Genomic DNA, 17832 nt, shown 5'->3' with positions numbered 1-17832 from the left:
AAAGACATTACCCACCCTGATGGTGGTTTTTATGGACGTTCCTGAGCACACAGGGAAATGTACCATGGGAATTTCCTTGTCATCAGGCCTGTGTGAGCTTGCAGGGGAGCCAGTGGGCACAGTAGGAAAGTCTGTAGGCCGCTGAAGGTGACCGTGCTTGGGGCGAGAGTTTGTTTTAGTGTGAATTAGCACAAGGTCAGGACGCGGGTATTTGGAGGGGCTTGTTGAGGACAAGTTGTCTGAGGCTAGCCTGCCCCGGGGATGGCCATATTGCACATGGGCCTTGAATTTACAGACTTTGAGAGGGGGGTGTTTTTAAGTTTAACATGCCTCCAATGAGAAGGTATCAATGCGTGTTTAGGGACTCTTAAATCTGAAGATTATTTAGTTGCTCTCTGTATAAATTCACTCTCGAAACACCTGCCACAGAATGAAAAGAAAAAAAAATACCAAAAAATTCCCTGTGATGTAGACACTAAACAGCTTTTATTTATTTTTCTTTTTTGAACGAAATCAAAAGTGTTTAGCTCCCTACTCAAGAGCGTAAGTCACCTAAACACAGCCTCAGGAAGTTATCCAAAGAGGTAGCCTTTGTCAGTCTGCAGCCTGTAGTTTTAAGTAAGAAAAGCAGAAATGTAAGGAGCTGGGGACCATCTCTGGGTCTGTGTGGTGGACATGAGGCCTTGCAGGAGGGTCTCTGAGTAAAAAGACCAGTGGCCATGGAGACCGGAGCATCTCGGTCCACTACTGACCTCAGCATAAATGTCTTAACTCTGCATGTGTCTTCCTCCATTTTCCTCACAATCTCCTGAGGTTGATGCTTAGGGTTCCCCTCTCATGCCAGCAAGCAGTTTGGTTGTGGAGGTTTGGTGCGGGCAATCCCTGAAACCCACATTTTCCAACCTGAATTGCCCCAGCTGGGAAGGGCAAGTTCTACAAGGGGCCTCCTCAGTTCAACATTTTTCTCTGTTTAATGAGAGGAAGGAACAGGAAAGAGGCAGTTGTAGGAACTGCCTTCTGCTTAGGATTGAAGAGATCCGTTCTAACGTCATGCCGAGTGTTGTGTGTGATCACTTCGGCTCCACTCTGGGCCCTAACCAGTACGCGACTTGCTGACTGAACAGATCCCCAGCCGGAGTTCTTTTGTGTTGGACAACTTCACAGCCAGTACAGCCGGAGAGGAGCTAAAGGTTATTTTTAAAACCTGGCCGAAGTGCTGAGAAAAAGTGACTCATCAGAGCACAGCCCAAAATACACAGCTACCACCCACTCCAGGGTTCAGCAAACACTGAATGAGGCAGAGGGGTGGAAGGAATGCCAGAGACGGAGGATCAAGGTGGGAGCGGGAAGGGGGAGGGTCTATGCTGTGAAAACTAGCTGTCTTTTAGACTTGACATGACTGTTACACCCAAGAACTCACAGTGCCCTAGCAGCACCAATTACCTCTGTAATCAGCATAAAAGCTCTGTATACGCCTGGGCCCTCAACATGCCTTCATTCGTCGGTAGGGGTGAGGGGTGGGGGGTGGGGTGAGAAGGGAGGAGCTCAGAAGGTGACCACCCTTCCCTAAGGAGCTCCAGGCCCTTAGTGGTGGCTGGGAGAGGGGTAGGCATATTTCTTCAGAGGCTGGCCACTGGTAATCCGCCCTCATTCAAGTAAACACACCCTCCCCCAGGCTCTTGCAAGCAACCCTAATTAAAGACGGGGATGCAGTGGCCACACAGCTATCCACAAAGGCATGAAAGCAGGAGAGGGACTTTCTAGGGAAGAAGTGGGTAGAGGGGCTCAGAGATAAAGATAGGGGGCAATTATATTCTGGACGCATACGAACTTCACTTGGTTGTAGCCAAGAGGCAGAGAAGTGAGTTTTCCAGAGTTTATAGACAAAGTGGGAACCTTGCGCAGAAATACAGTGAGTATGTGGGTTGTGGAGGTGTGTGCAAAGCACTATGGGAAGGTATGGGATAAGCTCAGGGTATCTTCCGAGAGGAAGGATGTAACCACAGGCTGACGGTCAATGGGAGGAGGAATTGGGCAATACAGGCTCAGGTATTTAGTGCAGCATAGGTTGGCGTGGGTGGAGCCTGTGTCTGTGGGAAGAAGGACAAGCTGAGGTGACAGAGTGGCTGTACTTGGCACAGGAGAGCACTGGGACCGTCACTTAGAGTAGCTGGCCTATCACGGCATGCGGGTGCCTGTGGGCGATGACCAAAATCTTTTGCTCACATTTCCCCCAGCTACACGGTGCCATCTTGACAGCTTCTAAGGTATCATGGACTACATATCCAAAAACATCTTCCAAAATTTTAAGTTCTTAAAAGGTCCAGACTGTAAAAAATAAAACCTTTGCTTGGCCGTGGCAGCCAGCCTCCAGGAGCTCGACAAAATGACAAACACAAAGGGAAAGGGACGGGGCACTTGATCCATGTTCTGTAGGCCTTCAGGACACATGGAGTTGTTCCTTTGGCCACGTACATGCAAATCTATGAGAAGGGTGATATTGCAGATATCAAGGGAATGGGCACTGTTCAACAAGGAATGTCCCCAAAAGTGTTACCACGGCAAACCTGGAAGAGTCCGCTCCGTCACCCAGCATGCCATGGGCATCATTGTAAACAAGTAAGCTAAGGGCCAGACTCTTGCCAAGAGGATTAAGGAATGGACTGAGCACATCAATCACTCCAAGGGCCCAAGACGCTTCCTGAAGCAGGTGAAGAAACTGATCAGGAGAAAACAGAAGCCAAAGAGAGGTTGCCTGGGTTCAGGTGAAGTGCCAGTCTGCTCCACCCAGAGAAGTACTCCTTGTGAGGCCTGGCAGGAAGGAGCCTGAGCACTGGACCCTGTTCCGTATGGATTCCAGGCCTAATGTACAAAAAGGAGTAAAGGACCTGGACTATACAGTGTTTTCCTTAAAGATAAATACATAAATAAAAGTAAAAGCTTTGGCTTAAAGCTCTGAGCGATCCCCTTGGACTTATGTGAGCAGCCTACTGGTCAAGCTTGCTCTGTAGTTGTGGCAAGGGCAGTGTCTTGTTGAGTCTGTCACCATGACTACATAACCGCTTCTCCAGAGCTGACTTCCCTGACTTCTCTTTCCGGCCATCCTTCACTCACTGTCTTGTCTTTCTGACAGGGTCTCACACAGCGTGCCAGGCTAGCCCAGAAATCACTATATATTAATAGCTAAGTAGCCCAGGCTGGCAAGTTTTACAGTGGTGCTAAGGATGGGAAAAGACCCTGGTGTGTATGCTTTCTCTATATTTCTCGTTTTAATTCAAGGCAGGGCCTCAGAGTCCCTCTGAGCCCACCAGGAGCTCTTGCTTCGGCCTGGTGTCCCTTTGCTTCAGTGGCTTCTCTGAGGCTTCATAGCTGTTTGCAGCGCTGTCAGAATGAGTGACTGCTGAAACTGATTGGGCTCGCTCTCCCATAGCACTCTCAAACACCGGGCTCCCGCCGATGGCTACAGAGAGGCCTCCTTTAGCCTGCAAAGCCCTCGAAAATACAAGACCTTCCAGCATTTACCACGAGAAGGCTGTAGACGCAACCCCGGTGCTTCAGTGGACCGCGGAGGAGTACTTTTTACTAGCAAATCCCTTTACACATTTAAAATCAAATTTGATCTATCAGAATTAAATTTTCACATGGTATTCTAGGGAATACATCTCTAATATAGAACAAGCAGTGTGCTGATTGTTTTATTAACCACTGGCAATAAAACAGAGGAGAAAAAGTAATTCAGAGTTTTAAAAGCTGCCTTTTATGGCATGCAGTATATATTTCAGCTTGAATACAGATTTTATAATCAAGTGACTTCTGCTACGGCCAGCAAGAGGGCTCTGGGGTAAAGGTGCTGCTGAGCTTGACAACTTGAGGTTGATCTCTGGCACCTACATGGCAAAGGAGAGGGCTGACTCCTATTAACTGTCCTCTGACCTCTGCTCATGGGCCATGATAGGTGTGCATGTGTGCATGTCTGAGCTCACACATGCACACACACATACACAGATCTATAAATAAAATGTAAACCATCCTTCCATATCCCAGCGCTGTTCCTCGTCAGCTGTGCTACCCTGAGCACAACAACGAACTCCTCTGGTCTCAGCTGCCACAAAGAATGAAAAAGGAGGGGAAGATTCTAAGCAATGCGTCTCCTGGCCTGTGGCCAGAAGCAGTGGGGTAGAAAGAGTAATTCACAGTATCTGAAATACACAGCAGCCTCGGTGCCCATGAGCAGGTAAGCAGATAGCTGGATAAAAAGGTGGGGTTTATGCAAACAATAGTTTTGTTCTGTCATAAAGAATGAAATCATGTCACCTGTAGAAAGTGGATGAAATCGGACATCAGCATGTTTATCAGAATAAACCAGACTCAGAAAGTACAACCACAGCTACATTTTCTCTCTTTCTCTCATCTATCTATCTATCTATCTATCTATCTATCTATCTATCTATCTTCTTACCTATCTATGGCATAAAGGTAAAATGGATGCTACTTAAAATTTATTTTTTACATTTAAAATCATACACGTATGTCTGAGAATAGGTTTGCCCTCATGAGTACAGGTGCCTGTGGAGGCCGAAGAAGACACTGGAACACCTGCGGCCAGAGTTCCAACTGTTGGTGAGCCACCCTGATAGAGGTGCTGGGTACTGTTCATAAGAACAGCTCTCTCGCTGTCAACCACTGAGCCATCTCTCCAGGGAGACTCTGTGGGAAGAAAAAGCGAACCAACCAGTAGGAGGGAGACTAGGGGCAAGAGAATGCAGTGTGTGTGTGTGTGTGTGTGTGTGTGTGTGTGTGTGTGTGAGAGAGAGAGAGAGAGAGAGAGAGAGAGAGAGAGAGAGAGAGACTATAAGCAAAGTATAGGATGAATTCAGAAAAAATGTTATTATGAAACTCATCGTTTTGCATAACTAATTTTTCGCTAGGAAATAAAAAGCAGTTAATACAGTATCCATCATGTGGAAAACAGCCCGTGAATTAGCTGCCACTGTGACGTGGTTCTTAGATTTCTCTGGTTCCCAGCAAACATAAAGAATGAATAAGAGCAGGCATGGGGGACCTGTGAGCACTCGGAAGATAGACAGAGGAAGGAAGGTCTTGAGCTTAAGACCATCTTAGATATATATATATATCTATATAGATATAGATATATATATATATATGAAAAAAAAGAAGAACTAAAATTAGAAAAACTGAAGGATGGCCTGGGATCAGCACTATGGAATTTGTGTCTATAGGAGGCTTGATGTCATGTCAGTTCTGGGGATGAATCCAGCGTCTCAGGCACACAAGACAAGGGCTGTTCTGTTGAGCTATATTGCTCATTCCTATCTTTTTGATTACATGCTAAAGGATAGCTTCTTCGTGCTTCTGGACCAGTTATTTAGGTAGAGTAAACCTCAGCCTTGGGCTTGGGGGAGAGCATAGGACACAATGACGGCAGACAGCCATGTGTTCCCAAAGGAGTATATGACTATATGACTCAAATCAGACTAACAGGACCCCGCATATCTTGTGGTGAAATGATCATGACCCAAGTCTTTCTCTCTGTCTCTGTCTCTGTCTCTGTCTCCCTCCCTCCCTCCCCCCTTCTCCGCCCCCCCCCCCCGGAAGGCAAGCCTGGAGCTGCTGGTGACTATCTTTGTCAGCCACAGGGAACAGCTTCCCACCCAGGAAGGTGACAACAACACACTGCTATAGGATGAAGAAAAAGGAGCCCAAGCCCCGTGAGCCGGTGCCTCCCGTGGACTCTCAGTGATGTGGCTGATTGTCAGCTAAGTCTCTCTGTCACTTTCATCCAAGTGACATTCAGGCTCAGGCTTCTCCCTGTTCCCCGCTATTCTATTTCTACAGGCCAAATCCAAATCTCTTAGTTCATTAACAGCTCTTGCAATGGTTGGGGTACCTGGTTTTTTGTTCCCCACCCTTGGGGGACACTAGCCATACCCCAGGCACTTCCCCTGCTCTAACAAATCCCCAAGCTCCATGGCTGGAACTGGAGTAACAAAGTTGCTAAGAAATGGGGTTAGGAAAAGAGGCAGGCTGGACCTGGCGTTCTCTTTCCACAGGAAGGGATTGCTGGCATGACCTGCTGGTCCTTCTGGGTGTTGGTGCGCTTAGGTGTCAAGCAAATGAAACCAATCCCCAAGATCCTTTTTCAGTTCTAACATTCCAGAAGCTTCTGTTACTCCCGGGATCCTCTTCATTATGTATGGTGTGAGATAACTGATTACAGCTCTCATGTTTGTCTGCTTCCTTCTGTTTCTGTTTCAGCTTTAAAAATACTCTATCAGACTCTCAATTTCTGTATTCCAAGTACTTACTTCCTTTCCAATTTCCTTCTAGGAAAAACATATTTATTTTTGTGTGGTTGGACATAATGATCCCATTTTCTTCCCGTGTCTGTATTTTTAAATCTAATTAAGATGATAAGTTCCTTGAGAGTTGAAGCTGGGGTTTTCCTGTGGGTGTAAACATTATTATTTTTTTAATTGCCAACGAAGCTGCCGGTTTTGACAGGGAAGGCGGATACAGGTTTTAAGGAATCCAAGCGGGAAACGGGTCTTCAGCCCACACAAAATAAATACGAAACTATTGATTCTTCCCAAGTTCACATCTGACTTACGCATTTATAACCGTAGTCTGAGTTAACATTCTCCCACAGAAATGCATGTGACTCCCATGGCGACAAGACCAAAACTGAGTCATCAGGTGAATTGCCAAGTGTCACCCAGGTAATAACATGGCATGGGTGTCAAACAAAAAAAAACAAAAACAAAAAAAAAAAAAACCCAAAAACCAAAAATCAAAACCAGAACATCAGGTGATATCCCCAGTGTCACCTCTGTGAATAGCAAGGCCTTTCAGGCTCTTCCCAGCAGGGATGAAGGGGTGAAAGGTCAGCCCTAAGCTAAATGAACATCCGCATCACGGCTCCACGTTCCTTGCTCGCTAGTAACCCCCAGCTCAGGAGTTTGGACAGATCGAGTGGCTGGGTAATGAGTAGCCACCTGATCTGTGTTCTGCAGACAGAGCTGCCCAGAGGGGAGCGGTCCACACCCATCCCTTTTCTCCGGCTGCCTAGCCCGTGCTTGTTCCCGGGGACTCTCTGTATGAAGAGGCCTTTAGCTCCAAAGGCCACAATGGGTAACTCTTGGGAAACAAATTAAATCCTGTGGAGGCAGAGGTCACAGGGTCGGCAGGCCCTGCAGTCCAGGGCTGCTGTCAGGAGCTTGCTTTCTGTCACCTGCCTTTCCACTAGAAGGCCCATTGTCCTGCAAATGCGCCTACAAGCTTTCTGGTATGCATGCATTGCATAGGACAGCACATCTGTCCCAAGAGTTTTGAATTATCCCTCTTGAGACTGGCCCAGGTACATGCAGTGAACTGAGCACTGTGGATGGGATGGAAAGCCAGCTGGCATAAGATTAACTGTGCCAATCCCAATGCCGAAGAGCAGAAACCCAAGCAATGAAGAAGGGGAAGGTATAGGACCAGTATCAAGAAGTGTGTGCATGTCTCCTGAGCCATTGCAGTTCCTGGCATTGGTAGCAGAAGAAGCCAAGTATCCTCGGAACAGTGCTGCTAGCCACTGGGGCTCTCTTTCTTCAGCCCAGCTTTCTCCTTAGGGCTGTGTTTCCCAGATCAAACTTTTTTTTTCTTTTTCCCTTTTTGGTTTTTCGAGACAGGGTTTCTCCGTAGCTTTTTGGTTCCTGTCCTGGAACTAGCTCTTGTAGACCAGGCTAGCCTCGAACTCCCAGAGATCCGCCTGCCTCTGCCTCCCGAGTGCTGGGATTAAAGGCGTGCGCCACCACCACCCGGCTCAGATCAAACTTTTAACAAAAGCTTTTAGTTCACAACACAACTCTTCTAATGCACAGTAAAATCATGGACGGGTACCCGGCTTCTTGTTCCATGCTCTTGGAGGACAAAGGCATCTCCAGGGTCCCCGGCTAGCACCTTGCCTAGTGACTCCTCTACAGTGAGCCTCCGACATAGCCTGAGGTGATGGAATGAATAGAAAAGTGGCAATGTCATCCAAGTCTCACCTGAGACACATCCCTGAGACATGTTAGGCCGCTGCCCGGGCCATTCACCTGGGAAAACCCCTATGGCTTTTTTTTTTTTTCAGCTTGCTACCCAAGCCATTTACCTGGAACACATCTTTATGATGTTTTAGGCCTGTCACTCACCACCCTATTCTTTTCTGTGTAAAAGCATCAAGGAGAAAATATCAATAATGAAAAACTCTGTATGCATGACATCCGTTTATATCAATGCAAAGCCAGTCAACTCTCTATTATCAGATGTCTACGGCCCAATAAACAGTTTTTAGTTTATTTAAATATTTTTGTACTTGTTAGGAAGGAATGGCTTAGAAGAGAAAAGCTAACCTGACATGAGAAAAATGTCAGTGTCCCCAATGCCCAAGCATTCCTTCTAGAACAAACGTATCCCGTGTCTCCCATCTACACACAGACCATTCATACAGCTATGAGTATTCTGGCTTCTCATCTCATTCATTCCCATGCCACAAAGGCCCTTATTGCCACTGTCAGGATGAGGGCATAGAAGGTGTGCTTGGCCGTACTGACTGTTACCTCTGGAGCCCTACCCAGTCAGGAAGCCTTTTGGGATCTGCAGCCACAACACCTAAGACCTGGTTTTCATCAACAGCCATTCAAGCTTGATCAGGAGATCATCCTGGCTCTCATATTTTCATGCCATTTCTGTTTATACCTGGCCATGGCAGCATGTCATTAGTGTCCTATCGGAATGTCGCGTGTTAACACTGTTCATGATTTGATCTCAGAAGCTGAGCAAACATAGATAAGGTAAGGAGGGGATTCCACTTACACTCTTTGGACATTCCCACTTCAAAGCACTTCTGCAGGCGGCAGTACTGGCATCGATTCCTGGTGACTTTGTTAATGACACAGCTCTTATCTCGGTGGCAAGTGTAGATCATGTTCTTCTGAATACTCCGGCGGAAAAAGCCCTGCAAGCAAGAAGATGAACAGATAAACAAACACGAGAGACCAAAACCCACCTCGGGATGCATCTTGGGCTCTGCCTACTGATAAAGGGAACCGCTGCAAAAGCCCCAAACCCCAGATTCAGAGAAATGGCTCGAGGGGCTAAGAGTGATTTTTGCTCTTATAAAGAACAGAGGCTCTGTGCCCAACACTCACAGGATCCTGACACCCTTTGGCCTCTTTCTTTGGTAAGCCCCAAAGGCCCTTTTAGTCAAAACTAGAGATGACTGTTAATGTCTTACTAAAACAAATACCAAGCTGATTTGCTTGGAAAACCCCAAGACAAAGCGAGAGCCCACGCTGGCTTAGCTAGCCTACCTAGCTCTTCAGCTGGCCGAAACAACTTCAGGGAACCCACTACCAAGGAAGCCAGTGCGTGAGGCGTCACATTTGCCAAAACACTGTGCACATCACGCAAGGGTTAGCAATACCCGAGAAGTTTTCTACAAGGTGTTTTCACAATTTCGCACCATATCCTAGCCATTAAGATAATGGCTTAAACCACAAAGTGAATGTTTAATACCCCAAGCTGAAACAAATTAGAAAGACAGGTTTCTGCTCATGAATGTCACAGCAGAATGGCCCTGGCCAGCACAGCAGACACCTTTCTCTAGAGAGGTTATGGAAAGCGGGCAAGCGTTCACGAGTCTGGTTTAAGCATGGAGAACTTCTGCCCAAGGAAAACCAATCCTTAGGGGTATTGTTTTATTGCCTTGTGGGGGACATCATGAGCCCTGCATCTAATTTGGCAATCATTTCTTCTTTGCTACGTCATGTATGTGTATATGTGTCTGCCACCATTGCCTGTCTACTTCCTTACCCACCACCCATCTGCATCGCCCCCATGTCATCCTTCCAACCGACTTTGCCATCTACTCTCTCATGAATAAATTACACGAAACTTGTATTTGGTTTTATTTACACACGTTTGCTGAATGACTTACATTATTTTGTAACTTCCGGAGAATACTTTGAGAAAAGCAGCAATGTATTCTGAGTTGTGCAAAACACTCACAAAACGAAGCCGACTCTAGGCTCGAAAGCAGGGGCCTCCTATCTCTGCCCCCTCCCCCAATTACTGCCAGACCTCTCTGCAGACACGGTTAATGGCGTGCTGCTTGTTCTAATCAACACCGAGGAATTAGCAGGCGATAAACGCTGGCCTGCCATCTTTGCTCTCTTCTTAGTGCCTGACAGAGAACTGTTGCTCTCCTATGAAGAGTGTGGCGCTCTCCCTGCCAGTTGCTGTGGGATTTACCACCGCTCGGCAGCCATTCTCCTGAACGTAGGAAATCTGTTGAGCGGAGCACAAGTCTCCCTGGGTGAGCCCAACCTTGCCTGCAGTCAATTACCATGGCGGGAGCCTGACTAACAACTTCCAACATTCAACACGGAGTGCGCGCTGTTCCGGATTTTCACACATGGGTCCTAGGATTCTAGCATCTACACAAACCCATTGTTACCAGCAAGGTTTAACTGTAAAGGCCTGGAAATCTGGTTTAAGATTGTCATGATGTCAGTAGTCCAGACACATACATTTTCCAAGAAAACATGGTTGGCTTATTTGTTTGTTTGTTTGTTTGTTTCCTCTGATGGTACAAACATGCTCAGAATCTAAAACAACAGGTTACAAAGGTCCTGGAAGCGGAGAAGTGTGGGCACTGTGTCAGAATGCTGGGCTGCACCGTTTGTTCCCAGAGGTCCCGGAAGCTCAACACTAAAAAAACCAAATCTTTCATTGCTCCTTGTCCAGAAAGAACATGAGAGATGGGTACCCTTTTCATTTTGGTAATACCAAATATTCAGCTCAGCCAATTTTTGGTGGCCGTGGAGCACAGCACTGGGATGTGCAAGGGAAATGAGAGGGAGAGTTACAGAACTTTATGTATCACAAATTACACATCAGTGTGGCTCACAAACACTGATAGAAACTGAATAGGACTTCTCCGTTTTCCAGATCAGGCTCTTCTGGGTGTCAGTGGGTCTCAGTTTCAGGAAATCATCCCCAGTGTGGCGGAGCCCTTGGCTATGACACACGCTGGGAGGTATTTTGATCGGTGTGCTGGGTAAACAGGGACTGCCTGTGATTCACGCAGGGTTTTGTATCACCCACATCTTCGTCTTCCCTCATGGCCGCCCTCAGTTGTGGCATAAGCCTCAGCCCTGTTAGAGACCTCAGCTTCCAGGACCCTTCCCACTTCAACTTTATTTAAGATGGAGTTCTTTTCTCTCCAGCTTGCTGGAGAAGTCAGCAGCATAAACATAGACGATTCAGCGAGCCAATATTCAGATGGAATTTCTCGCCCCACTGATGGGAAGTCTACCAAAGTGTGGAGCCCTGGGCCACCCCATTTCCTCATGAGATGGGACATGAATGAGTATCGGGGGCCCATCAGTATCTACTGAAGGCTTTTTTTTTCTTTTTGAGGAATTTGGAGGAAACACATGTTTCTTATCTTGAGATTTAGTGTGATTTAAGAACCACATATATGTCTAACTTGAAATGAAAGGCTTCATATGATTGGAGTTGGATTTAAAAGGATTGGATTTAGACGTCCACATATAGCGGTTCTTGAAGCAAGTCAAGGGAAGACACTTAGAAAGAAAAGACCAAAAAGACTGAAGTTGGGATGATGAAGGAGCTGGTTGCATCTGAAGAAAGCAGAGGTTAGAGATAGCAGCGAGAATGCCCTGCCCTGGGCACTCTCAAGCCCTTGCCAGGCAGGCGCCTTCTCACTGTCCCTGAGACCTAAGCAGGCCACAGCTTTGTACAGCTGGGCTCTCAGCTCCTCAGTCAAGGCCTGCAGGATGTGCTGACCGGGACTTCTCCAGCTGCCCATCCTGGTTACAAACGCATTGCTGTATTGGAGTGAAGACCAAGGGTGGTCAAGGAAGGGGCAGTGTCACAAGACTAGGGAAAGAGACAGCTTCCACCCGGATGGGCAGGAGTGGTAGTTTTTTATACTAACCAGAAGCTTAACAGACACCCAAAGGCTCATGGGCATTTATTAGCCACGCTGCAGAGTGCTCACACCCTGCTCAGACGATTTCAATCTCACCTGTAGCCTAGGAAAGGACATGGCTCTGGCTCACTTCTAGTGTCTGCAGTGGGCACACAAAAGATACTCAAATATCCTTCTCTGCCCACATACCTTCAATGGACTAATTAGCTTGAACTCACTCATCCATAAAGTTCGTGGGAAGAAGTACCAGGCCCCTCTGTTCATATTTTGTTATGTGAAGTTGGGCCGCCTTCTCTCCTCTAACACTTTCAAGCCATGGCTCTAGAGCCCCCCCCACCCCCATCCATGGGCCACGTCTTTCCTCTTAGCTTTTGGATGCTGTCCTGAGTTCGCTATCTCCCATAGAGGCTGATGTAAGATTTAGATACTAGCCTACAACTGTGAAGTAGGCTTTAGTTCAGAGTATGTGTATCTGAATTCTGACTCTATCACTTAAGTACTGTTGTGACCTTTGCTAAGGTCTCAGGTAAGTCTGAATTGGCTACAAGCAAGCAAGGCTTATTAAGGTCCTACCCACTCGGACCAATATTGTTAAGTATCAACCACAGCACTTCTCCCGTATAACAAGAGCTTGGTGAATGATCAGTGCTATTAGGAGACCCTGATTCCTTATGAGAGAATTCATACATGCATTTTGTAACTAAAATAAGGTCTCTCTAACTGGAAAGATGAGCACGGCCAATCTCTGCATTCCTATGGGGGAGGCCCTCCCAGTCACACGAGCTGTCTCTGTGTTTACTCGCTGATTCACTGACTCAGAAATTTCGCGCCAATCAGTGGGCTGGAATGGTTCTTTCTCAGTCTGTGCCGTGGGTTGAACATACAATGTTTCCCATGGACTTGTATATTTGAACACGTGGTCCCCATTTGGTGGTGTTGTTTGGAGGAGTTCTGGAACCTTTACTGAGGGGAGCCACGGTGGAAGACACATGTCACTGGGGTAGGCTTTGGGGTCTCACAGCCTAGCCCCACCTGACCTTCTTTGGATGCTTTTTTGAGCCTAGATACAGTGTGACCAGCCTCCTGCTTCTGTTGCCATGACTTCCCAGCCTGTAATCATGGCTTCCCCTTCACGATGGACGATAGCCCTCTGGAGCTCTAAGCCGTCACGAACCCTTTCTTTCTTGTTGTCTGGGTACTCTGTCCCAGCAACAGACGAGCGATTAACACAATCTATAAGAAAGGACGATAAGTGACGGCTGCTAAAGATGCTACAGGGAAACGTGGTAAGAACATGAGACTTGGCCTCAGCTAGAAGACTGAGCAGCAGCGTGACAAGAACTTTCGGGGAAGCAGGCCATGAGAAAGATGGGCATGATGTTCAGCACACGGTAGGTCATAATAAAATTCTGATCGGGTAACGGAAACAATGGGAATGCGAATGAGTTGGAGGGGACCCACGGCTTGGTCTGGGCTCTAGAGAAGGGGTAGGTTGTGTGTAGCAGATGCTTTCCCAGAGGACTCTGTGGATCAGAAGGCACGGGGCGGGGGCACAGTGTGAATGGCAGGAGTGCATAAGAGACAACAGGAAAGGGTGGGTGTTCAGACTTGAGTAGGATTTGAAGGAATGCCAAGCATGGGCTAGGGTGACTCTGGACTCTTCTAGGCCTAGACCAGGGTCAGAATTATGGCTGTCTAAAGCTGCCCAGGAAATAGGAAGTCGCTGACTTCACCATACAGCTACTTTGTTTCATTTTGTTTTTATTAAGTAGCTGTAGGGATCTGGGCACCAATGTACAGGTAAAACACCTGAGCTGGTCATTGCCAGCCAAGAAAAGACTACGTAGCCAGGAAATCTTTCCTCGGAGGTAATGGCCATCACTGTCTTGAGTTTAATCATCACACGTGGTTGTTTGTGAGGTGTCACACTGCCCCGTTCAGAGAGGGAGCGGTATCTAGCCTTGTAGCTGACAAATCAGGCCGACATGTCTGGTACATATTATAATAGTTTAAGAAAGGCACTGAGCATGGTATAGATTATAATGGTTTAAGAAATGCGTCAAGCATAGTATATATCATAATGGTTTAAGAAACGCATCAAGCAAAACCTTTATTTTTCAGAAAGGCAGTCTGGCACCATTTTTAAGTCACAGAAAGCACTGGGTCAGGAGAATGCACCCCAAAAGCAGTGCGGGTCACTTGGTGGTTGGTTTTAACTGTTAACTTGATCCACCCTGGAATCTCTGGGAACAGGTCTCAGCGAGGGAGTGGCTAGACCAGACATATCTCTGTGCGGGGATTGTCTTGATTGTTAGTGGATGTGTGAAGGCGCAGGCCACTGAGGGTGATACTATTCCCTATCCGAGGGGTTCTAAACTAAGCGTGGAGAATGCATGGGGCGCCAGGCGTACATGCAATCATTTCTCCGTTCTTGACGATGGGTGGAATATGATCAGCTGTTTCATGTGCCTGCTCTCTTGACTTCCCTGAAGTGACGAACTGTAACTTGGCACTGTCAGTTGAAATAAACCCTTTGTCCCCTACGTTCCTTTTGATCACAGCAGCAGAAACGAAGTGGAGCAAACCTGTGCGTGTGAGCTGAGCTGTGGCCCCAACTAATTTCTATACCATGTGGGGTCCAAAGGGGAAGGAAAGATCCTGGAAACCTAGGTGTTTTGTTCCATCGCTAAAAGGAAAAGATTCCAAGTCCATCTCAATCCAAGAGTAGTGGCGTGACCACCCAGGCCACAGGCGGCTGAGGGCAGCAGGCAACGATTCCTATTCCCAGACCTGCCACCAGCAGGAAGAGACTGGGGGATAATCTCCTGGCCACTCTGGGAAGCGAGGTTTCAAGACCAGGAAACATGTTGCCTTAAACAAACAGAAAACACGCACAGTGGGTGGAAGCTTACTCGTGACAGCATCTAGGAGGTTATTAATAGCAGGCGTGGGGCAGGCAGGCAACCGAAGATCTATCCATCCAGCCGAAAAGACAATGGGCAAGAGGGAGGGGAAGAGCAGAAAAATGGACCGTTTCCTTCTGAGCTGGTGGGCAGGGAGGTAAGGCACAGAAGACTCCAAGCCAGCAGCCAGCCAGTGTTGGTACTGCCTGTGGCTAGAAGGCAGAACAATTCCACAGAAGGAAGCCCAGCTGCCCCAGAGGGAGGGACTCAGGAAGGTTTGTTTGTTTTTAAATAAGCAAATAACCCCCTACCAGGACTTGGTCCCAGGCTGGGAATTTAATAAACATGAATGAACAGCAATATAAGGTAGGTGGAAGGGCTCCGTGGGCAGCAGATGTGGTTTCTAGAAATACAGCTGGCATGCCGCTCATGGAAGGCTCACACACCCTCACTAAGAACTGAGTGTGTCAGTTCTGCTTGCCCACTTCCAACACTCTTTACCAGACACTTCTGTGAAACACTTAGCATGGGAAAATCAGCATTTTGAGAGGCGCCCAAAGCAGATGTTTTAAGGAAGGCTGTGCCGGCCAACTCAGGCTGAACACTGTTTCTATATGTAGAGTAATTTTCCTATAAGACCAGAATACAGCATTTCCATGGACCCTGTCAGGTGAGAGCCCCTGAGGGATCAACTTCCCCTGGGCCCAGGGTCCATCACTCTCAGTCCCTTTAAACCCCCAGTTAATTAAAACTCACTCTGATTGGCTATGAGAAGGTGGCCTTTGCTCTTGGCTAAGAGCCTGAACTTGCAACACTGGCAACCAAGGCTCACAATTCCAGAGTCTTCGCATCCCAAGAAGGGCACAGAGCTAATGCTTAGGCACACAATGAGATCTACTATAGAGCAACAGGCTGGTGGGTAATTCATACAAAAACCTATGGTCAGGAGAGAGGATCCAATTGGATCAAATATTGTAAATTAGGTGAGAAAATGTATTTCCCCACAGTATGACACTGGGTAAAACAGTGGTTATAGATGATGAAGCTTCGTGAAAGTTTAATTATCATAATCCTGACCTAGCGGACAGGGAGCAATCCTCTAGGTTTGTGACTAAGGAAGAACGCTAGCCTGCTGATTGAAATGGTCGGTGGGGAGAGTTGTAAACCTCTGGTCTCACAGGGTCTGCTGAGGCTCATGCTGCAGAATGTCTTTAGAGAGACAAACATTTCCAGGGTGCTCTGGGCTTTCTCTCTCCTGAGCTCAGGGCTCCTCTGCTTGACCTTATGGTGGTTAAAAGACTATGGATCAGACAGAATTAAGTAGTCTCCGCAGTCACACTGGCTCCCCTGGATTCCCTTGAGATACCTCTGAGAAATTACACCACCTCAGCAAGAGCCAGAAAGGCAAAGCTTGCAGAGGTTGTTTGGTAAAGTTTTACTATGGGCTTTATTTCCTGCCTAGGGGACTCTGGGAGGCCAGGGCCGGGGAAGGAGTAGGCACGCTGAAGTTTTCCATAGTCGAATAAAATTCTCTTCCCGAGACTGGAGAAAGACTCCACGAAGCAAAACTCCAGGAGGACCCAGACACTGACTTGTGACCTCTGGATGTCCCTGACTCTACTTGGGAGCCACCCAGGCTCAGAACAGTTTCAAAAGAAAGTCAAGGACACGACAAATGGTTATCCCAAGAACTCTAGCGCAACAGGGTACGTGTTCTAAAGATGACAGCTGGGAACCCATCCACTGCCTCATGAGACTTTGAAGATGGAGGTAACCCACCTCATCGAGTGGAACACCTTCTAAAATGGAAGAATTCATAGGAGTCACAGAGCGGTCCTTACTTCTGGACTTGAGGATTTACTTGAAACCAACCAAAGACATCTGTTTTCTAGATGACAAGGGTCGGTTCTTTAGTGTTCTTCCACAGTGCTTCCAATTTATTATCAGAGTTACATTAAATAGAACAGGGCAAGAAGCCAACGAATTTGAAGCTTTTAAATTCTCCGTTATTTTACTGGGAAAAAAAAGAGGCATAGCTAAAATCAGGAACGAGTGCCCTCCTACCCCGCCCCCAGTATCGGTCATAAAGCTCATTTGCACCTAAATTAAAGATTCCAGTCTGGACTGTGAAGGAGTGGGCAAAAATGTTAGGGGGAAGGAAACAGAGTCAAAATGCACTCTAATACACTTCAGAACTCTTCGCCGAAGAGCATGAATTTTAAAATCCCCGAGACTGGTATGCGGTGTTCTGCCATCAGCACAGGCAGGGCTCAGCTCTATCCTAACACTTTCAATGATACTGAACATTGCCATGGCAACCCCACACAGCACATAATTCAAAGCCCTTTCACAGACACCAATAATTATGATGGACTTACAATGTTTTAGGACATTAAAGACCTAAATTAGTAGAGAAAAAAAACTCACTGTCCATGATTTGATAGGCTTTTCTCCCCTCCCATCTCAAGTGGAATGCGTTTTCAAGGCCAGTTTGGAGTCTTTTTGGTATAATTTTTCTCCCTGCCTTTATGCGTGAGTCCATCCTAAAAGGAAAAAGTCAGATGCACCACGGAGGGTCAGAAAAGGGAGGCAACTTAGGCATTGATGTTTATGCCTTCAAAAGCTCAGCAATTAGCAACCAACAGCCAACACTACTCTGGTGAGGCAGAATCTCACATGATTATCTAGAAAATACTGCCAGAGAGGCAGCTTTCAAAATGGAATCTACCCTTGTATGGAAAAGCCATGTTGATGCCGGGTGACAGTCAGACATAAGAAGGCATCAATCCCATGTCATAGCCCCCAACACAGATGTGGTCGGTGAGAGGGTACAGCATTGCCTGTCCTTCGAAGCCACTAGTGGCCTTGACCAGTGACACTTGTGTAGACTGGGCACGCCCTGGTGTTCTCTCAACACTGCTTCTTTGT

General features: G+C 47.1%; 1 protein-coding gene across 4 annotated transcripts in view; it reads right to left on the bottom strand.

Moving 5' to 3' along the window:
• Positions 1-17832, bottom strand: part of Rarb (retinoic acid receptor beta) — a 648568-nt gene that overhangs the window by 72705 nt on the left and 558031 nt on the right. For all 4 annotated transcript variants that reach the window (XM_041662944.1, XM_041662945.1, XM_041662946.1 and 1 more), the window contains one exon: positions 8860-9001. In XM_041662944.1, coding sequence (XP_041518878.1) covers positions 8860-9001 — 142 coding nt within the window. The remainder of the gene's footprint in view (positions 1-8859; positions 9002-17832) is intronic.

This window comes from Microtus oregoni, unplaced genomic scaffold (assembly GCF_018167655.1).
Source record: "Microtus oregoni isolate MIOR12 unplaced genomic scaffold, Mior012 000013F_ref0000133, whole genome shotgun sequence".
Taxonomy (NCBI): domain Eukaryota; kingdom Metazoa; phylum Chordata; class Mammalia; order Rodentia; family Cricetidae; genus Microtus; species Microtus oregoni.
This window is presented reverse-complemented; position numbering and strand designations above follow the sequence as displayed.